Source organism: Podarcis pityusensis (genome assembly GCF_964106645.2).
Source record: "Podarcis pityusensis genome assembly, chromosome: 3".
In the NCBI taxonomy this organism is placed as follows: domain Eukaryota; kingdom Metazoa; phylum Chordata; class Lepidosauria; order Squamata; family Lacertidae; genus Podarcis; species Podarcis pityusensis.
The window spans coordinates 40,013,749-40,036,369 of NC_138026.1; the positions used below are offsets into that span (position 1 = coordinate 40,013,749).

A 22,621-nucleotide genomic window follows, 5' to 3' on the forward strand; every position below is an offset into this window, starting at 1 on the left:
AATTTAATTTTCTTTGAGCTAATTTGTAAGCACTGCAAAATTTAGGTGGCATCACCCTTTCCCAGTAAATAAATATCATTTGCATGCATGTGTGAGGTGAATGATTGAAACACTTGCTTCAAACCATTGTTTCTTTGCAGCACTGGAGACCCAGAAGAGGCACGCGATCAGTTTCATCTTGCCAGACTAACCTGCAGTAAATTTTCTTTTGTTCATGTGGCTTTTGCACAATTTGAACTCTCTCAAGGTATGTGGATACAGATTTACTCAAAATTTGGCATGGCTAAGCTTTGTTACTGACCACATTTCCTATCCTGGATAATGGTTGTAAAATGCTAATAACTGTTATTTGTTTTTTAAAGTCATACCCACACACACCCCATTTTAGCACAAAGTTCATTATTTCGTATTTTTTAAATTAGGAAATCTGAAAAAAGCTAAACAGCTGCTTGAAAAAGCTGCAGAAGTTGGAGCACTTCCAGTAGAAATGTTGGAAATTGCTGTAAGAAACTTAAGTTTACAAAGAAAGCAGCTACTTTCGGTTGAAGACAAAGAGAATTTGACAGGTGAGTCTGAAGCAGACTATAGGGCGAAATTGACTGTTGCACTAAGTTGATCGTATATCAGCACAAGCAGTTCTCCCCTCTTCTGCTACTGCATGCTTAGTGTTCTGCTAGCCCCTCCCCCCCCCGAGCCGATGGGAGGGGGCTTGGGGGAGGAAAGGAGGAAAAGCCCCTTTGCACTCGTGGAACTTGGTGTGCTGTGTCCTGCAAATTTAGTTGAATCTGGTTTAGTTGATTTAGCTGAATCTGGTCCATTTTGTTGAAATTAAAAGGCTCCTCCTCCCATGAGCCTGGCTTCCCATTTTCCTGCCCTATCTCCATAGATCCTGTTTCCTCCCTCCCGTGTGCCATATTTCTTACCTTTCACACTTGAATCCAAGCGCACATGCACAGAGTCAAGCCACCATCAGTCCTTTGCTTTTCCAACCAGTTCAAGATAGAAAGTGGGAGAATATAATCTTTCTATGTTAAGTTTGGAGTCATGATCAATATAACATAGACATTCACTCAAGTGTTGTATTCAATCTAATCCTTGTTGTATTGGGAAAATAAACTCCTTAAAGATCACTACAGTGTGGTTAAAAGGTATATAAAGCCTGCATTGTTCTCCGTGTTGTAAATCAAATACCCAACTTTTGGTATTTAAACAACTAAAATGTTTAATTTTTTCTCTTAATAAATTACATGTTTACAGCTCTAAACTCTCATAATGAAGCTGGAAACTTCCTGAATAGGAAAATAAATGTTGATTCTAATGAGATTTCTGCCAGTACTCATAGTTCTTGCCATGGGTAAGTAAATCCAAATATTGTGTGGAATTATTTTTATTTTATTTCCAAGTGCTGTGGTACAATTAGAACTGTCCAACTCTTTTTTTCAGGGAGAAAAAGTATTCCCCTCAGGAAAGTGAACGCAAACCACTGAAGCAATTAAATAAGTCTAACAAGGTAGGCATGTTTAAACGTTTGTGTATTCTTGTACTTGATTTTTTGCAATTGAGTTGAGTTCTACTTCAACTTCCATTTCCATTTTTAGATGCGTCCATTTGGAAGAGTACCTTTCAGATTAGTAAGTGATGATGAGGATGACTCTGTGGGGATGGATATTCCATGTGCAGCTAGTATTGCAAAGAGGTACAGTCCCTTTTAAACTCACAAACACTTAAGTATCTGTTGACTGAACAAAGATATAAAGCACAGTCCATTATTCTGGTGCGTGAACTTGTGGCTCACTGCAAAAGGGAATGGAGGGGTAGATGTATCATTATATAGGATGTACACCAGAGATTTCCATTGAGAATAATGGCCAGTATGTACTGATCTATGCATGCCCAACAACCAGCCAAAAGGAAGGATGACGGTTTTATTAAGTCATTTATTAGTCTACTCAAGAAAACAAATAGTCCATATACAGATTTTCAACCGTTATGTTTCCCATAGTAAACATATGAACAACTCTGATTTATGGAATGCTCTCTGCCTAGCACTAGCTGTCATCATTTGGGGGCTGGGCAAAAGACATTTTTGTTTTCCCAGGATTTTTAGCAGCACTAATTTAATTGTACTCCAGTAGTTATGCAATTTTTATAATTTTAATTGTTTTACTTGGTTTTGAATTGCTTTGTGGCTTTCTTCTTAGTGGCAAGCAATAGATGCGTTTAAGAAGGCTAAAGCTCTGCTCTGAGTGTCAGCAGTGAAAATTATTCCTCCCAATTCTGAACTGCACAGGTGGGGCATGGATTGTCTTGGTAGAGTTCCTTATCCCCTTCCAAGCTCCAAAGTATGAAATAAGCTGAACTGGTTAGGATGGGAAGCATTTTTCCCACCTCACTTTTCTGCAGAGAAGAGTTGGTAGCTCTTGCAGCTACTGCTTAATAGGACTCTACTGCCAACATCAGCTAAAAACCACATATTTGCATCCTCTCTGAAGGGCAGGTGTAAAGTAAGGTTACCAGACATCCTCGTTTCCTGGGGACAGTCCCCGGATTTACAAATCAGTCGCCTGACAGAATCCATTGAAGTTGAAAAGTGTCCCCGGATTCATTGAAAAACATCTGGTAGCCATAGTGTAAAGGGGCATCCTGGAGCTGATGGTTAATAGTGGGGTTCCAAGCCCCTTTGTTGACCAATCAATAGCAGCAGCTTTAAATAAAATGTAGAAAATATTTAAAACTGCAAGCAGCAACCTGTAACATGTGGTTGATGCATGGGACAGCTAGTGCTAGTAGCTGAGACTGCACTGTGTCTGTCTCTGTGTGAATTTGAGAGGTTTAGTTCTGAACATTTATTATCTACCGTAAGTTTATGTTTAGCCTGACAGATGCTCTTTCTCCCACATTTCAAATCATTAGAGTTTCACAAGCTTTGCTTTTACATCCCTACTGGGGTCTTCTGATTTGTCGTACGCCATTTGGGTTTGTTCTTACTAATGGCAACATTTACTGCAGGGGATTCTGTAATGCATAAATGCCAGTCTTCTAATTTTAACATGATGCTATGCAATTGTTTTCTGTGCTTATACCTGAGCAGAGTTGGGTATTTGTACTTTCCTGGACAAATGCAGATCAACTTGTGCGGGCTTAGTGTTAACAGACAATTAATGTTTTGTTTAAAAAATTAGGAAAATATCTGACAGCAATTTGAGCCAGTTGCCACTGTGTGAGTCAAAACCTAATGGAAGTGATATACCAGGAGACTTGAAGGTAATTTGAATGTTCTTACTCAAGTTAATGGTCATGGTTGATAAGATTGCAAGTGGGGGATGCAGAAACAGGCTCAGAATGTGTAGACAAAGTAGGAGTTTAGTAGCACCATGATAAAAAAACAGATTACCTTGGTATTAAATGTGGAAATACAAAGTAAGCAAACTACTCACTGCTGCTACTGAGGGTGGTTTCCCTCCTTGCCTCATTCAGACATACACTAAGTGCGCAACATACTCTCATTTAACTTGTGTGCATGACAATCAATCAATATAAAAGAAGGGGCAAAAAGGACTTGGTGTTCCAGGAAAAATGAATTTGGCAATCCCACCTGTCATTGAATCATTTCATCTGCAAACTTCCTTAAGCTTCCACTGCTCACAATCCATGGAACCAAGAGTGCAGGAGCAGGCCATGAAAATCATGTTCTTCCTCCTGCCATGGCTTAAACTAGCTGGGGAAAAAATTGCATGTGAGCGGGAGGATATGGGAGTAGGAGCATGCAATCATTCTTTCTCCTTCTGACCTCATTCAAGACTCCATGACCACCTTTCCCATTTTAAAATCCCAGTGAAGTTACAACATGCAATTTGGGAAACTCCTTATTCATTTCTCCCCCCCTCCCCAAGGGACTAAGCCAGAGTTTCCAAACTTTTCTTGTTGGTGACACACTTTTTAGACATGCATCGTTTCACGACACAGTAATTCAATCTTACTAGCAAGCCGGAAGTTAAATTAACCCCTTTCCAGCTCCTGGAGGAGCATGGGGAGAGTTTGCATGACACAACTGCACACTGCTGCTGACACACTAACGTGTTACAACACACAGTTTGGAAAGCTCTGGACTAAGCAATGCATGCTTGAGTGTCATTTGTGTGTTAAGGTAACAATGAAACGAGTCACTTTATGTAGATGTTGCTATTTATGTGCAGTAGTTTGAAAAGTTTGTGGTTTAGAACCTTTCTCTTTGGGCCCTTAGAGGAGGCACTTTTAATATTAATCATAAACAAATTGTTCTTAGCAACACCTTTCAGTTATCATTTAAAATGTTATTCAAACAAATCAGATTGGGCCTATGGAAATGTTCACAATATGAATGGCTGTTAACAAAAGGAAGTCACAGCTTAATGTTAATACTACTTTTTAAGTGTTCAGAGCACTCCTTTTTTATTACCCTTACAAAATACAAACATTGATAAACTTATCCCCATATTGTAGATGAAAACAGCCAAATTAGCTAGCCTAAATGTTGGCAGGAGCAGGCAGAAAGCAGATCTGGATCTCTGCTTTATTGGCAAGGCTTTCTGACTCTCAATAGTTGGTCAGCAGCAAGTAGAAAAGAGTTATCTGCCATGGTTGGTGGCATGTCTTGGTATTCCTTGCCTGTTCATCTTTGAACAAGTCTTTGTGAAGCTTTGCTGGACAGTTTAGAGTTGTTAGAATTTCTAACATATGAGTTGCAGTAGATCCGTAGATTCACTCCCTTAACTATTATTATCTTGCATCTAACTCCTCCCACCTCTCTTGCCACTTTTTTGCACCTTGGACCTATCAACCATGGGGTTCTAGTTTAAAAATAAAGTAGTTCCCACAAGCTTGAAGTTTGCCCACCTGTCTCTTTGTGAGTTCATGACTGAGGTGAGATTTCAATCGAGGATATCCATTCTTAGCTGCTACACTAAACTAAACCTTAAGTGGGTGGCAGCCCATAGAATTGGTGCGCCGATGTTGTAGAACTGATGAGCTGCTTCTCAAAGCAGCTTGTGCCATTTTATGTGACAGGAAAGAAATGAAGCAAGGTTGGGGAAACTGTTCTGATCTGGAGATCATGTTGCCATTCAAATTGGCCAGTTTGCTGACTAAATATGCAGAAGCATCAAACCAAGGCATTTGCACAGATTTACTGACACAAATCTCAAGAGTTCTCCCATATGCAGATATTATCAGTGTCATTTCTCATCTTTCAGTTTTGAAGATAAGGATGCATTTTGTCAGGATGCAAGCAGCTGAAGATTATAAGACACAAATTTCAGAGTTTGCTCCAATAGAAGATAAAACTGTAAAAGCTGTTTCTAGCGTCTGTCTTGTTATTGCAGTCAAGTTATAGTGCACTTCCGAAGAACTTAACAAAGCCACCCAGAGTGGCTGGATATAAATAATAAAACAACAATCTGACGTTTAGAAGACATCTGAAGGCAGATGTCCTGTATTGGGAAAATTTTTAGTGTCTGATGTATTACAATTTTTATATGTGCTGTAAGCCGCCCTGAGTGGCTGGGGAAACCCAACCAGATGGGGGGGGGGGTATAAATAATAAAATAATAATTATTACTATCATCATCACCACCACCATCAAGATTGTGCAGGAGAATAAGCAGGCTAGGATCCTTCAGTTTTAATTCTATATTAAACCATTGAGTCAGCTGAGTGTGTGGCTATCTTTTTTCTTGGCTTTGTTATAAAAAACTCTTCTTCTTTTTTAAGCCTTTACCAAGCAGATGGTTAATGGAATTGCAGCCACCAGATGATGAGAACTCAGAAGTAGCTACCAATTCAGCTCCAACCTTAAAGAATAAATATGGTTCTACTTATGCTGTTAAACAAAAAGGTTTGTTTTAACTCTGTGGGATTGGACTGACGTGGGTATCTCAGTAGACTTTTAACTTTGGCATTTGTGGATTGTTCATTCTGCACTTGATTAAAGTAGCCAGAGCATAGTTGGTTTAGCTGAAAATTAGAAAAGAAAATGAAAAGAGGCTACCTTTTTCCCCTCCAAAGCATGACCCTCTGAATGTAGTTTTTGTTGCTTGCCCTAGAGTCCCATATTTTAGATCCTCTGTCTCCATTGTAACTTGAGGCCACTGCAGAAGTTCAGTTTGCCCAGTGCATCTCCCCTTCCCCTAAGGATGACTATAGCTCCTACCACCCGCTACTCCTTTCTCCCAGCCCACCACATGTATAAATTCAGTAAGGCTTAACAGCACTTTTAGTCTATTCACGGTAACTTTTTTGTGCTCCTTGTGTAGTCCAACCTCTTCCTTTTCTGAATATCTTGCTGTAAATGCTACCATGTTCTTTTGGATAACTGGAACTATTGTTTTAGAAACTGAGGAGCACCACAAGGAGCCAAGTACCATAGAACCAAGCTGCCTAGAAAGACTACAGCACCCCTCTGTTCCTCTTGAAAATGATGAAAAGAAAGAGTTAAGATTAAATTGTCGTGCATCTGCAAATAAGTGGTTTAATCTTGAAGCAATGCACAAAACAAACTTGGAGGTAATTTTATTGACTTATATAAGTGATTTTTTGTTATGTTGTCTTCATTGTCATTAGTACTGAAATGTAAAAAGTCCACCTTGTTTGCAGTGATACTTGAGCCACCCCGAAATCCCTTTTTGAGTAGGATAAAAGTTGTATAAAGAAATGTACACTTGTACATTGGAACTTCTGCTCCCTCTCTTGTTCCCCTGCACCCCATGAAATCTGTTCCAGGTGGTTGGAAACCCCAGAACAGATTTTGGGAGCACATGGGGAGGAAGGATTTTCATTGTAAAAGTGGAAGGCCTTCCATGAACAACTTCACTGGATACAATCCTTAGTGTAATACTTTAGTGGTATATCATGTTCATTCAGTCTCTCATTGCCAGGAAGCCGTTCACAGCTGTAAATTAAATCTTGTTTTTAGTCAGCGGCATTCAAAGATGGCACTAGCAAAGAGGCATCTTTGAAATACAAATATAAAATTTGTATTGGTAGTGCAACTAACCACTAAAGCAGTAGTCTTCAAGACATGTGATACAGGCCTATAATTTAAATCCCAGTATTCCCATCTCTAGCAAGCTAGAATTGCTTGAATATGGTATTGTGTGCACAGGCTTACTATCAAAACCTCCTGAAAGTACTTGGTGCTTGCCTAGTGTTTAGATATGCATGACACATCGCATGCAAATGCTAGTACAAACCATAATATTCAATGGATAAGCAGAGCTTTGAATTCCAGAAATGTGTGCAGTTCAAAGATCAAGTGAAATTGCACCTTTGAGGGGCTCCCATCCAAGTACTAACCAGGCCTGACCCTACTTAGGTTCCGAGATCAGATGAGATTGGGCGTGTTCAGGGTAGTATGGCCATAGACAAGGATTTTCATTGCAAGAAAATGGAAAAGCAAAACCATCCCCTCGAAGTTCGAATGGCAAGCAAAACTAATAGAGTACTTACAATTAGCAAGGAGAATGGGGGCAGTGAGAGGAAATTCAACACAAGAAGTAAATAAGGAATGGTCAGTAATTAAGGAATATCTCAAAGGGTACTGCGATAATAAATGCTTTCTGGCAGATACTGAATGAGCCATGCAATATAAAGTATTTGTTAGATAGTTACATTAACGAAAAACAACTTCACACAATTGTTTAAATAATAGTTTAATTGTAAATTAGTACAATGAGTAGAGTCGGAAGTTTCTTTTCTTTGTTGATTCAAACAGTGAATAAACACAGTGAATGTTATTTTGTTGGTATTGCATGTATTTTAAGAATCTGTCTAAAAAAATCTTCAGTAAATTTAAAAAAGAAAAAAAAATCACCTTTGATTTCCACTTAAATTTTATTTAGCAAGCACGCACTAGTACGTGGATTTTATATGATGTATGCTTACTTGAGAACTGATGACATTTCCTCCATTTTATAGGGAAAAAACTCAAGTGCTGAACAGCCAGCTTTTCAAGTTTCTAAAAGATTTTCACCACCAGAGCCAATTTTTCGAAAACTTTCACCGCCAGAGACTGCATCAAAGATAAACAGCCAGTCACTTGTTGGCCCAGTAGCTAGCAACAACACACTGCGAGATTACATGGCCTGGTAACGTGTGTGTGTGTGTGTGTGTGTGTGTGTGTGTGTGTGTGGTGGTTTATTTTTTCAATTCTATTTTAAATTTTGATGGAATTTGCTTTTGTGCTGTTTAAGCAAGCTAATGGTTATATGTACTAAATAGAAGTGTGCATCTTCAGTGCTGGGTAAAGCATTTATAGAGTGCCTGAACTTGAAATAACATCCCTCATCAATAATTCTGCATGGCGTAAAAATGAAGCAGTAGTAGTAGTAGTAGTAACAGTAGTTTGATTTATTGTCCACCCTTTACCCTAAATGGCTGTGAGTCACAACAATTTAAAATGCATTAAAAACAATTTAAAACAAATTCCAATCACAGTGCCAATCTAAACACCCACGAGGGTCTGCACAGAAGGAGTTGGCCTTCCAGATATTTGGGGCCTAAGTCATTTAGGGCCTTAAACATTAACATGAGCTCCTTGAATTGGGCCCATTGGCAACCAATGCAGTTGTTTTAAAATAGGGGTTATATGAGATCTAAAGGGAACCCCGGCTAGTAAACTGGCTGCTGTGTTTTGGATCAGTTGACGTTTCTGAGTTGTCTTCAAGGGCAGCTGCACACAGCATATTGCAAGAATCCAGTTTGGAAGTTACCAGAGCATGGTGGAGTACAGTGGTTCAGTAATTTCTGCCTGAAAGGGATGTAGTTGGCAGACCAGCTGTGTCTGGAAAAGGGACTCCTTGCCAATGAGGCCACCCGAGCCTTGCAGTGACATCTGGAACAGGCCATCTGCCCTTCTCCTGCACTTGAGAACTTGGGACACATGACTCCTTGTTTTTTTCAGCATCAATTTATTGGCCAACATCCAAGCACTCATCTTAACACCTCAACCTCCTCTTCTAAGTCAGGGGAAGAGAAGGATTGAGCTGGGTGTCATCTTTGTATCGATAACCTCTTACTAGAAGTACATGCGCTTCAAATTAAGATTAAATTTAATATTTTTTGGAGATGTTTGGGCAGTTTTTTGGAGATGTTTTTGAGCCAGCTTTAAACATTTCATTCAACTTCAAACATTGTGACTTGGATAAAAAATTAAGCTACTGGTTAAATACATGGTTGTTTGCGGGGTGGGGGTGGGGAGTGTATTGCTGCTTGTGCAAGGATTGTAATGCTCAAATGCCTTTGACAGTTTCAGTACTCCAGTCGTAACGAATAATTTTCTTCACCTGAGTAAGGACACCACACCATACAACCAGCTTTCCTGTTTGCAAGCTTGTACTCCCTCAACTCCATTCCAAGTGCGTACTGGATTACCGGTAACCTTTCTAAAATAAATGACTCTGAAAGCGCATTATGAGATAATGAAGGAAACTGATCCATAGTGGGTGCAACCCATTCTTACGGACAAGCAAGCAGTTAGAAATTCTTATTGCTTTTATCACTTGTTGTTTGCTGTCCTGAACTCCTTTGAGAGGGATGGTGGGATATAAATTTAAGAAAGAAAGAATGTACATTTAATGTTTCATAACATGGTTGTCTTGTATTAACTATGTAACAAATTTCTGTTTTGTTTCTGAGCTAACAATATTGATGCTATGCTCTTTAAGCTGTGCTTGTAATCTGCAACGTGTTGACAATTTTATGTCAGTCCCACAAGAAATACCTGAACATACTAGTAAGCTAGAATATTAAATACAGTGGACGCTCGGGTTGCAAACGTGATCCGTATGGGATGCACGTTCGCAACCCACAGCAGCGCGTCTGCGCACGCACGGGTTGCGATTTAGTGCTTCTGCGCATGCGCGACTGCCAAAACCCAGAAGTAACCCGTTCCGGTACTTCTGGGTTTCAGCGGTCCGTAGCCTGAAAAAACGCAACCTGAAGTGTCTGTAACCCAAGATATGACTGTAAATATCTAACATATGTTGCTTTTGATATGTGTTTTTTTAAATTCAGATTTCAACTCCTTTACCTAAAAGTGATTGCATCAGTATTAAAGGAAAATGGTACACTGTGTTGAAACAAATCGGCAGGGGAGGATCAAGTAAGGTGAGATTTTAAATGCAAGTTTTAGTTCATTGATAACTGTTGCTTGCGGAAGGTGGTTTAAAAATAATCACTGACATAACATACCATGTCATTGCTTCCCCTGCCCCCATCTCTCTTAAGCAACACCATTCTTTTTGTATTGTGCTTGTAATAGGTAGCTTCCCTTACAGGGTAAGTTCAAGAAGGTCCCTGACCTTGCTGTAATTAAGATTTGGTAATGCACTTAAAAACAAGCAAAACTGGTGGTTTGTATTCCTTTTTCCCCCAGGTGTTTCAAGTACTTGATGAAAAGAAGCAGCTTTATGCTATCAAATATGTCAATTTAGAAGAGGCAGAGGAACAAACTTTAGAAAGCTATAAAAATGAGATTGCACACTTAAATAAACTTCAGCAACATTGTGATAAGATTATCCGACTGTATGACTAGTGAGTAAATGTTTTTACAAACCCAGCTTAATTAAAAACAAGTGTCATTTCCCATATATGACTTCATTTTCATAACTTGTTTTAGTGAAATTAGCAGGAAGAGTATCTACATGTTGATGGAATGTGGAAACATTGATCTTAATACTTGGCTTAAAAAGAAAAAAATTAACCCATGGGAGCGGAAGAGCTTTTGGGAAAATATGTTGGAAGCTGTCCATACAATCCACACACATGGTATCTATAAAAGCTTATTTCTATGTATTTGAAGACTTCTACTGAACCTTTCAACACTTGCTGTTCACAGGAATGGCTACCAATGAATTACTAGTCAAATAATGCTTTAGATTTCTATCTTTTTATGAATTCATAAACTGTTTTGAGGGTTTTTTTTTCTACAATCAAGCGGTATATAAATAAATTAAATCTGCCTCTTGGAAATCTAACAGAGAGGGACATATGCTATCTGGCTATTTATTTGCATTGCCTTAACTGTTTATATAACTATAATACTTTCTTACTTTTTAAAGCGCCATCTAGTTATCTATATCACTATCACTGCAACAAATAGTCTTGTATGCTGTGAATGAGCCACCGCAAGTGTAAGGCTCATATGCTCCCCATTCTTCACCTTCTGTGCAAGTAGGAGAAATTCAGAAGTTTCCTCATTCACTTTCAATTAACCACAGTTTGCTGTGTCATTCTGGCCTGGAATTGAGGCTAATCTTAACTGCGGCTAGTTTAAACAAGCCAGCTTCAGTAACTGGTTTGAAGTTAGCTTAGGATTGGACATCTGGGTTGGGTTGTGGGGATCTCGATGGGTTGGCACCTCCTGTCCCCGGCCAGGTTGATGTTGAGGGAGCTGATGCCCAAGTCAGGAGCAGACTTAAAACACACCAGGAGGAAGTCAACCATGTGTGAACCAGTACTTGTGATTTCTTTCCATACAAACCGCAAGCAGAAACCAAGTTTATGCTTGTGGTTGGTTTCCTCCTGAGCACAGCAAAGTCAGGAAGGAGTAATGGGCAGATGTACTTAGCAGCGTATACCAGAATTCATGCAAGTTAACTATTTGTATTACATGAAATTGAACTTTTGTTATGGTTTAATGTTCAGTGCGAACCAGGCTAGTAGCAGCAGTTGAATGGAGCATTTTAATTATAACATTTAATTATATTCTGGGAAAAAGTAGTGTCTTGTTTTGTAAATTAACTGGAACTAGTTCTAATCTTGGAATATGTTTCCACAGGGGTTTTGTTTTGATTTTGTTTTGCTTTGTTGTGCAATGATGAAGGTTAGATAAAAACCTGTTCCCTCTGTGAAAGTAAATAGATTTCTTAGAGGAGGGTGAATGTCACAGCCAAATTGCAGTCTCCGAGGTCTGTTATCATAGCTACAAAAGGACCTGGCTTTTCCTCCCATCCTTGTGTGTTGGGCCAAGAAGGTTTGTAGAATGGGTGTGAGAGAACAGAGTAAATGCACATATTTTTAATTTGTACTAACTGAACAAATTTTAATTTGCAGGTATTGTTCATAGTGATCTGAAACCAGCAAACTTTCTGCTAGTGGATGGAATGCTAAAACTAATAGATTTTGGCATTGCAAATCAAATGCAGCCAGATGTGACAAGCATTTTTAAAGATTCACAGGTGAGACTGTTGGGCATCCTTGTGTTACCCTATTATAAAACAGTATGAATGTCTGTTTTCACAATGAGGGGACATCAGGAATAATGTGAGGAGTTTTGTGGGTCTTGATTTGTGTTTGCCTGTTTTAGGTAGGTTGCGGGTCTAGACATAGTCATGGCGCATGGTTTCCCAGAGTGTGGACTACAGGAGTCACGACTACCCCAGATGAAAGAGAGAAGGGATATTGCACACAAGTTCATTGGAAGCTGCCTTATACAGAGTTGGCTCTTTGCTCCACCTAGCTCAATATTGTCTACACTGACAACAGCATCTTTTGGGGTTTCAGACCATCTTTTCCAGCCCTACCTGGAGATGCCAGGGATTGAACTTGGAGTCTATTGCATGGAAAGCATGTGTGCTATGGCATGGAGTTGCAGCCTGAATTATGCCCAGTTGCTGCGGAAATGTTGCAAGGTGTAGGTTATATGTTGGGCGCCGGCATCCAACAGAGATGTATAGCAGTCTATACATGCAGGGCATATCCCACTTCAGATGGGTCTGAGAAGAGTATTCATAAAGGGTGAAACAGCATAAAATTTCACAGAGAAATCCTGTTTTGTGGGTTTTTTAGAGTTAGGAAATAGTTAAGCCTAATCCAGTTCACTTAGTATCAATATGTACGTAGCAGACCCAATCTCTTGACAAATTTTAAGAGGTAGGGAGTGGGCCCTATGATTTCCTCCTTCTCTCCTGTCCAATTTAACAACAGTCAATGGATACTTTGGTTCGGACATTAGCTATGGTTCCTATTTTACCAAGGTTCTTAACCATCCTCAAATCCTGGTTACGCACAGAATCTGATTTGCCTTAACCATGGTTAACATCAGTGTGGCTACATTTCTTCGCTTCAGTTAAGGCAACAGGAGGAATTTTCTCTGAAAGGGCAGAGCTGTGGAGAGGAGGTTCACAATCCCACAGAGCACTCTCTTAATTACTGTAACTCTGCTGCTTGAAACTGACTCACCAAACCTGACAAAGGTTGCTGGTGGCTTTATTGGGGTGGAGAATTGGGCATATAGTGTGACAACATCATTTTGAGTACAATTTTTTTTTTTTAAAGTTAATGTAGACATTGTCTGAATCATTCAGTGTTGGAGTAGAATTACTGAGGAATTTTGAAAACTGCCTATATTACTAATTTCTCTGAGATACAGTTGCCTTCAACATTATGTTAAGAGCTTTTTGAAGTTTCCTAGACAAGCTTGTTTTTCCTGTTCTAAAGTTTCTAATGAACTATAGCAAGATTTCAAGAGGATTAATTAAAAAAATGGTTTGTGAGCATTGTTTTTCAGGGCCCTTTTTAGAGCAATCTTTCTAACAAAACATGAGATTCTAATTTTAAACTATCAATTAATTACATGATTATATTTTTAATTGTTACTAGGTTGGCACAGTTAACTACATGCCACCAGAGGTAATTAAAGACATGTCTTCCTGTGGTGAAAATGGAAAACCAAGGTCAAAGGTAAAAAATACCCTGTGGTTGAAGGTGGGAAATGCTTTGGTTTGGATCTTACTTTCTAAATCTCCACAAACCCAGGACAAAATCATTGGGAGGTTTTTTGTATGCAGTGATGTGAATAAAGCAGTTATAAAAAGGCTTGTGTGGGCAGTGTGGTGGGACGGTAGCAGAAGTTGAAATAGCATCAAATTAGAATTGATCCTGGGTTTAATAAGAGCTTCATAATGGATTATATCCAGTCCCAGCATAAAGACACTGCAGCTTTATGTACTTCTTGGGTGGCTGGCAATCAGGGGATCCTTGGGGAATGACTGAGATGTGGGGCAAGAGGCTGCAGTAGGATTGAGGGGAGGGGCATCAGATGGAGGCGGCTTACTGCGTGGAGAAGCAAGGACCCTTATACTGGCGCTGGATGCTTCCTAATGAAAATTTGTGAGAGGAAGAGCTCAAATGTGAAACTAGCACCTTAGGCAACCACATGGGAGAGTGAACTTTGGGGAAGGGTTGTCTCTGATTTTAAAAGCATAAAGAAAACTGCTTGGTTTCTGTCCAACATTGCAGTAAGGACAGGCAGATACATATTTTGACCCTATACAGCCAGCAAAAATACCGCAGAGGTCAGGAAGACATTCCTACATATCTATATATATGTACATAATTTTTGGTGTGTGTTTCCTTTCCACAGTTTAAACCATGCTCAAGGTGGCTTACAACATAAAAAAAATGACTCCCACATAACAGAAGTAATAATAAACAATAAATAACAATTTTTGCAAAAATCACAAGATCTAAAATAAAGGTACAAACAGGAACAGCAACAATGCCCCCCCAATAAAACCCCCAAACAACACGCCAGCCCAAGAGTCTGTTCAGCTTTTGTTTTTTGTTTTTTAAATGATATTTATTAAAGTTTCAAAAAAGGTTACAGAAATAAGAAAAAGAAAAAAAGAAAAAATACAAAATACAGAAAAAATAAAAAACACTTAAAAACAAATCAATCTTTCCATGCCTTGTCTTTCATTTACTTGTTTCCCTGACCTCCTCACGCCTCCCTTTTTTGTATTCCAGTTCAGTTAGTTAATTCAGCAATTCCTTTCCCTGTTTGTTTTTATCTTAATCCTTTAACTTAATATATTATAGCTTTAGATTCTCACCTGTTAACAATCCATTTTTACATACGCCTTTATAACATTGCTGCTAAAACCACTTAACTTCATTCTGACATCATTCTAACATTCATTAATTTTGCAGTATTTCTGTAAATAGTCTTTAAATTTCTTCCAATCTTCTTCCACCGACTCTTCTCCCTGGTCTCGGATTCTGCCAGTCATTTCCGCCAGTTCCATGTAGTCCATCACCTTCATCTGCCATTCTTCCAGAGTGGGTAGATCTTGTGTCTTCCAATACTTTGCAATAAGTATTCTTGCTGCTGTTGTGGCATACATAAAGAAAGTTCTGTCCTTCTTTGGCACCAATTGGCCGACCATGCCCAGGAGAAAGGCCTCTGGTTTCTTCAGAAAGGTATATTTAAATACCTTTTTCATTTCATTATAGATCATCTCCCAGAAAGCCTTAATCCTTGGGCATGTCCACCAAAGGTGAAAGAATGTACCTTCAGTTTCTTTACATTTCCAACATTTATTATCGGGCAAATGATAGATTTTTGCAAGCTTGACTGGGGTCATGTACCACCTGTATATCATTTTCATAATATTCTCTCTTAAGGCATTACATGCCGTAAACTTCATACCTGTGGTCCATAACTGTTCCCAGTCAGCCATCATTATGTTATGTCCAACATCTTGTGCCCATTTAATCATAGCAGATTTCTCCGTTTCATCCTGAGTATTCCATTTCAACAGCAAGTTATACATCTTTGACAAAATCTTGGTTTTGGGTTCTAAGAGTTCTGTTTCCAATTTTGATTTTTCCACCTGGAAGCCAATTTTCTTGTCCAAATTGTATGCCTCCATTATCTGATAATAATGAAGCCAATCTCGCACTTTATTTTTTATTTTTTCAAAACTCTGCAATTTCAATCTATCTCCCTCTTGTTCCAGAATTTCCCAATATTTCGGCCATTTGGCCTTTAAATGCTTTATGTGCTTTGACCTTATCATACCATAAATATGCATGCCATCCAAATACATTATTAAAGCCTTCTAAATCCAAAATGTCTGTGTTTTCAAGAAGCAGCCATTCTTTCAGCCAGCAAAAAGCTGCTGATTCATAGTAAAGTCTAAGGTCTGGCAGGGCAAATCCACCTCTTTCCTTTGCATCCGTTAGTATTTTAAATTTTATTCTAGGCTTCTTGCCCTGCCAGACAAATCTAGAAATATCTCTCTGCCACTTCTTGAAGCAATCCATTTTATCCAAAATTTGCAATGTTTGAAACAGAAACAACATTCTAGGCAATACATTCATTTTTATCGCAGCAATACGGCCTAGCAGTGAAAGTTTCAAATTTGACCAGATTTCTAAATCTTTTTTCACTTCAGTCCAGCATTTTTCATAATTGTCTTTAAATAAATTCCCATTTTTAGCTGTCATGTTAATCCCCAGGTATTTCACTTTCTTAACCACTGTTAAACCTGTCTCATTCTGAAACCTCTCTCTCTCAATCTCTGTTAAATTTTTCTCTAAGACCTTTGTTTTTAACTTCTTTAGTTGAGTCTGTTCAGCTTTTGTAGCTGGAGTGAGTCAGGGCTCCGCCTCCCAGGCCAGGTGAAAAAAAAGGCCTGCAAGGCAGGGAGCAGCTCTCCCAGGACTCACAGCCAAGATCCTCTATGGCAGGCATCCCCAAACTCAGCCCTCCAGATATTTTTGGACTACAATTCCTATCATCCCTGACCACTGGTCCTGTTAGCTAGTCATGATGGTGTTGGGAGTCATTCTGCAAAGAAACAGTAAAGATGTTTGTACCTTTAAGAATTTTTTCTGTGAGCTTTGGGCAGATTGGGTACAGCTGGTCATCAGTTTCTTAAACAATTTTCATGAGCAATATTATTCATCGTTTTAAATGGTCTGCCTTTGAAGCAATGTTTCCATTCTTTTAGATTACAAAACTGATAATGTAGATTTCTGTCTGTTTTAACTGTGTGCAAATTACTTTTCCTGACAATTAACATCCTACTTTCGGCAATATGCATCGACGCAAAGGTGTGTCATTGATCAGATTTTGAAATATAGACGCTCTCCTTTATTGCTTAATTGTTATGCTGTTGCACCAGGTTTTATAATTGATTGCTTATTCAGTTGCACCACATATGTTAATGTAATGGCAATAGCAATAGCTTCAAAGTCATTGTGTTAATTGTGTGAGGAGCATCTATCTATCATTTATCTATCTATCTATCTATCATCCATGCCTTTGTTTTTAGATCAGTCCAAAAAATGATGTTTGGTCATTGGGCTGCATTTTATACTGTATGACCTATGGAAGAACTCCATTTCAGCACATAACAAATCAGATTGCAAAACTTCATGCCATAATTGATCCTAGTCATGAAATAGCATTCCCTGATATTGCAGAAAAAGACCTCCAGGATGTCTTAAAGGTACCCACCTGTGTAAATTTGTACAATATAATTTTGTTTAGCATTCTTAATGTATATATCAAACAGTTCCTGACTTTATCATTTGTGGTTGGGGCGGGGGGGGGGGGCAGGGAACTACATCTGGGCTTGGATCCTGAGAACCATGAAAGGAAGCTCACAAAGGGGGACTTTCTTCGTTCTCCTCCTCCCTAACATTTTCTCCCCGTGCCCCAGGGAAAGTTGAAAGGTCATCTTGCAGTGGGGCACAGGCAGGCTGCTGAGGGAAGGAAGAAATTGCTGAAAATCTGGTAGAAGGACCTCCTCCTTGAGGAGAGGGTTTTTTGGGGGTGGGGTGGAGCTGTAGTGCAGAGGACAGAGACAGGAAAGAGTCTACATTCCTCAAGTGTCTTTTGGCATATTATTCTTGGGAGTCAAGCTCTGTGCACTTTTGTATGTGATTCTGTTTCTCTCCAATGCCTAGGCAAGTTTATGGGCACCGTGTATTTTTTTAAAAAATTACCATGTACTATATGTTATGTGTTTGATTATACCTGAAGAACATACAGCATACAAGTGTTTATGTGAAAAGTTATTTCTCTTGACTCCTTTTAGAGAACTAGCCTATTGGAAAGAAGGTAGCATTCTGCTTAATCTTAGTTTGTTATCATCCATTATCATTATGATTGTTCTAACATGGCCAGTTTGTTTACGGAGTTGAGATAACTTTCATTCATTTAGTGCATCATTTGGACCTACTGTTTATTTATTCCTGTGATGTAGAACAGTAGTTCCCCCAACTTTCCCTCCCATGGACCACTTGGAAATTTATAAGGGTCTTGGCAGACCACTTAATGGGTTTGTTTGTTTTTTATCTGCCTGTTGTAGCGATCGTAATGCTTTTGCTAGATGCGCTTTGATTCTTAATTTTATTGCTTCTCTTAATATGTTTATTGTATTACAATTTTTAAATTATGTAAATTGTAATACAATAAGCATATTAGAGAAGCAGTAAAATTTAAATTGTAAGTGTTCTTTACAGAAACTGCTGGGACCGCCTGAATAAGCTGGCGGGCCATGGGTCACTTTTGGGGAAACATTGACATAGAATATTTACAGAATCCATTCCATTGTGAAACAGCAGGCTGAATCTGATGCTACAAGGCACAAACTAGATTAATGGAGTGCACTTTCAGTTCCCTAGGGATACCTTTCCTTTATAAAATGTGGAAAACAATGTTGAGCTATAATATTCTTTAGAAAACTGAGTTTTATTGAATCCGTCTTGTAACTTCTTCCCTCAGCGCTGTTTGGTAAGGAATCCCAAGCAAAGAATATCTGTCTCTGAATTGCTGGTTCATCCTTATGTACATATTCAAACCAATTCACAAACAGGTAACTTTATCTGTTACTGAATTTCACTTTATTTCACCAGAGTTTTATATAAAGGTGTTCATTCTCTTGTCTAATACTCTGACAGAGTAAACAATATACCTGCTAACCTAAGTATATCACCAAGTGCTCTGGTATCTGAATTTTCATACAGCTTAGCTGGACATTTTAAGCATAACCAGATTTTAACATTTTTCTAGGGGATTCAATCACAAAAGGGACAACAGAGGAAATAAAGCGCATCCTTGGTCATCTTGTTGGCCTGAACTCTCCTAACTCCATTTCTAGAGCTACTAGAGTAAGTAAATGAATTTCTGGCAGTGGTATTGTTACTAAGAACGTGATATTTATAATACTTAAAGCAGAAAGAGAATGTAGAACTGATACAGTTCCTATTTTTATTTATTTATACCAAATAAAGAAGATACAAAGATACAAAACAAGACACATAAAATGTCCACTTGGGACAGGAAGGCGTGTGTGACAAAAGTGTAGTGAGGAATGTCGTGTGAGATGGACAGGAGAGGGTGCAAAAATAGTGGATTTGAGAAGCAGCGGATCTTAATAGGCAGTGGTAAATGGTTTGGTGTATAAAGATGGGAAAGGCTTTCACCCTAACAGGGAGTGACATGGTATAAAACGGCAAAGAATATAAGCTCGTAATCTTCAAAGCAATGTGTTATGGCAAGTAAACAAATCCTACCAGCCGCACTTCATAATAGTAATATAAGGGAAATGCTCTCACTTAAAAGAAAGATTTGGCTGGCATGCAGGAGGCATTCATAAACGAGAGCGGTAGCTCCTCCTACCCACCTGCTGAAGCTCAATCTGTCACTCATTCATAGGAATTATTGGGTGGTTTCTAGTGCTAAGCCTACTCAGAGTAGACCCATTAAAATTAATTATTTGACTATCGTAGGTCCATTAATTTCATTGGGTCTAGTCTAAAAAGAAGCTAGTTGAGTATAACCTATTGTATTTAAGCTATATGACGTTTCCAGCAGAAGCTTCCCTCAAGGCATTTTATTTAAATGATTACTCATCTTGTGATGAAAACTGAGGGACACAGTGAATTAAGGGATTAAGTGATTAAGTTAACCACAGTCAAGGAAAAATCCCTGTGGGATAACTGTGGAATCAGCTTTTCTTCATTTTATCCTTCATTTTATCCCATTTTGGGGGTGGGCACTACTTGCAGCAAATCAGGATTATGACTATAGATAGGTATCCTACTTGTCTCTATAAACAAGGCTACATTGTGATGGCTTGAGTAAAACCTTCTTAAATTTACAAGCCCTGAAACTTGGAAATGATCTATAGTGGTACCTTGAGTTACATATGCTTCAGGTTACAGACTCCGCTAACCCAGAAATAGTTCCTTGGGTTAAGAACTTTGCTTCAGGATGAGAACAGCAGCAGGAGGCCCCATTAGCTAAAGTGGTGCTTCAGGTTAAGAGCAGTTTCAGGTTAAGAATGGACCTCCGGAATGAATTAAGTATGTAACCAGAGGTACCACTGTAGTTGGAATTCTCTAGGCATGTCTGCATTTTAATAATAATAATAATAATAATAATAATAATAAATAATCTCATTCAGTCTCGTTGAGGTTAACTTTAACTGTTAAATGAGGCAAAAATGTGTATTGGGCAAAACGACTGTACTCTGCACTCTTCTATCACAGTGAAAAATCAGTGGTCCTTTTTTTTTTTTTTTTTTTTGCTTCTGACCATGCTTTGCAGTGCTTCTTGACAACATTTGCATATTCTAGCAATACTTTTTTAGGTGCAATAAAAGCTGGCATGAGCATTCTTTTTAAGCCAAATAGACTTGAATTCCAAGATTAGGTTTTGACAAAAGTGTGCAAGTGAATAATCTACAGTTTTATAATTTTTCATTCAGATGTAGACAAGTCAAAGGGTGCCCGGAGTAGGCAAACATGTGGAGCACTGGGGGAAGGAAGGGTTAGATTCTGTGCACAGAACTCCGTTGCTGGCTCACTTCCCAGAATCAGTATGACACTGGCTAGTGTGAGCATTGAACCCCTGCTTATGGAGAGGATTTTTCACTGGATTCTACATGGAAATGGCATATTGACAAGAGGTTGTTTATCACAAAAGGATCCCTTTCCCAGGGAGCTTGCAGTCTAAATTTCATCAGTGACTGGGAGAGAGTGGAAGGAATTGGGGCTAGATTTTTTGTGGGCAGGGGGAGACAGAGTGAGTGTCGGGATCTCCGCTCGGCCAAGCTGATAAAGCCTCATCTTCTTCCCCCGAGTCCTTTGGAATTGCCTCCCGACGTGTTTAACGACCTGAGCCTTTGATGAGGCCTCAGGCATATCCTTCAGCAGAGTTTCCAAAGCAGCAGAAGTGTTGAGATTTATGGCTACATGCTATGCTTTATTTCTAAGCTACGCAGACAGAAAATACATCCTCTCTCTACGAAAGCAGAGAGCAACCGAACAAAGGAACAAAGGAAACAGGAAACCACTAACGTCACATCCCGTCTCCTTTCCTGTGAGACTTCCAACAGCCTGGAAGGTCTCTGGAATGTAAACAGAGTCCTGTGACTCCAAGCAGCTGCACAGTGATAAGAACAGAAACTAACAGTGAGATGGGGGGGTGCGTTATGTGAGAATTCAGATAACTATGCTTTCAACTGGGGGTGTGGGGAAAAGGGTTAAGTCAAATGCTCCATGCAAAATATGAGCTGTAAAAGGGGGTTTGAAAGAAAACATCATAGCATCTGATGATCTGATTTGCTTCTTCTTTTTAAATGTTTCAGGCTTTATACGAGCAGTGCAGCAACGGTGAAGGTTTAGATGTGTCTGCTTTTGCAAACTGTGACAAGAAAACACGGAGCACAAAGTGATACATAAAGTTTAGCTTTAAAAAGTGTTAATGAAGACATGATAAGACTATTCTAGGCAATAGTTGGTCTGTTTAAACCGAACTGCCTTGCCTCTGATAATTGTTTTATGGTCTAAATGTTCTTTGTCATTTGTTTATCCAGTATTTGTATGTTGGTCTTATGGGACAGTCGGCTTTGCTATATAACTTTGACTGATTGGTTCAGCGTGTGGATATTTGGGTACAAAACACAGATGAGGCCTTAAAAGTTGAAAATGTGGAAGATATTTTGTTGCATTTCTTTAAATCATGCAAAAAAAGACGACGACTGGGTTAGAACAAACTTTATTTGCAAGCCTCTAGTATTTGCCAGTATTTTTCTTGAAATATTGACTTCTTTCATTTTGTTTACTGGTGATGTGGGACACTATGTAATTTAGCTACTCTTATGCTCTGCTTCTTGTTTTATGCTGTTACATACTGACATGGACATGTTTTGATTTATAAACGACACCAGACATTGTAATAAATAAAAAATGAACTCTGTAAATAATAATAATAAAAAGATTTATACTGTTATTCCTAGAATGTGATTTAAAAAAAAAAAAGGAAGAATTCTTCCAAAATTAAATAGCTGTAAGTATGGAAATACTGAGTACCTTTACAAGTTTGGAAAGGTGACCAAAATAATCCTGTATGTGAAATCTTAGGTTCTCAGCAATGATAGCTCCTTTAACTTTTTTAAGTTCTGTGAATTAGTTCTTCATTAATGTCAAGATGGTAGACATTTCCTCTAACTATAGGCACAATTACGACATTCAGGCAAAGAGAAAGCATATTAAATCTTCATTATGGCTGAATAATTTAGTCCAGGGATTAACACCTGCTCCAATGCAGTTTCAGGAATAGCAACATTGGATTTTAAATACTGTGGCTTGCTTTTAATTTCAGCAATACTTCTTTCTCTGGAGATTATCCTTATTTGTGCAATTCTTGGGGGGTGGGTGTGTCTGTTTTCATATTATGAACCTACAAGAAGAACCTGTACTTCATTTTCTCATATGTTAAATGTTTTAGTTAGGAGTTGTTCTTTTAAAGCACTATATAAATAATTATTACTTTGCCACAGAGTCCACC

General features: G+C 38.7%; 1 protein-coding gene across 4 annotated transcripts in view; it reads left to right on the top strand.

The window, feature by feature from the left end:
* TTK (TTK protein kinase) overlaps window positions 1-22,063 on the top strand; it is a 40,780-nt gene extending 18,717 nt beyond the window's left edge. For all 4 annotated transcript variants that reach the window (XM_080998858.1, XM_080998859.1, XM_080998860.1 and 1 more), the window contains exons 4-22: window positions 141-247; window positions 423-566; window positions 1,258-1,354; window positions 1,444-1,510; window positions 1,599-1,696; window positions 3,183-3,264; window positions 5,749-5,872; window positions 6,368-6,540; window positions 7,951-8,120; window positions 9,281-9,389; window positions 10,048-10,140; window positions 10,409-10,566; window positions 10,652-10,800; window positions 12,088-12,212; window positions 13,636-13,716; window positions 17,094-17,270; window positions 18,551-18,641; window positions 18,839-18,936; window positions 21,420-22,063. In XM_080998858.1, the coding sequence (XP_080854984.1) occupies window positions 141-247; window positions 423-566; window positions 1,258-1,354; window positions 1,444-1,510; window positions 1,599-1,696; window positions 3,183-3,264; window positions 5,749-5,872; window positions 6,368-6,540; window positions 7,951-8,120; window positions 9,281-9,389; window positions 10,048-10,140; window positions 10,409-10,566; window positions 10,652-10,800; window positions 12,088-12,212; window positions 13,636-13,716; window positions 17,094-17,270; window positions 18,551-18,641; window positions 18,839-18,936; window positions 21,420-21,506 (2,230 nt within the window). In that variant the 3' untranslated portion in view covers window positions 21,507-22,063. The remainder of the gene's footprint in view (window positions 1-140; window positions 248-422; window positions 567-1,257; window positions 1,355-1,443; window positions 1,511-1,598; window positions 1,697-3,182; window positions 3,265-5,748; window positions 5,873-6,367; window positions 6,541-7,950; window positions 8,121-9,280; window positions 9,390-10,047; window positions 10,141-10,408; window positions 10,567-10,651; window positions 10,801-12,087; window positions 12,213-13,635; window positions 13,717-17,093; window positions 17,271-18,550; window positions 18,642-18,838; window positions 18,937-21,419) is intronic.
* The last annotated feature ends 558 nt before the right edge of the window (window positions 22,064-22,621 follow it).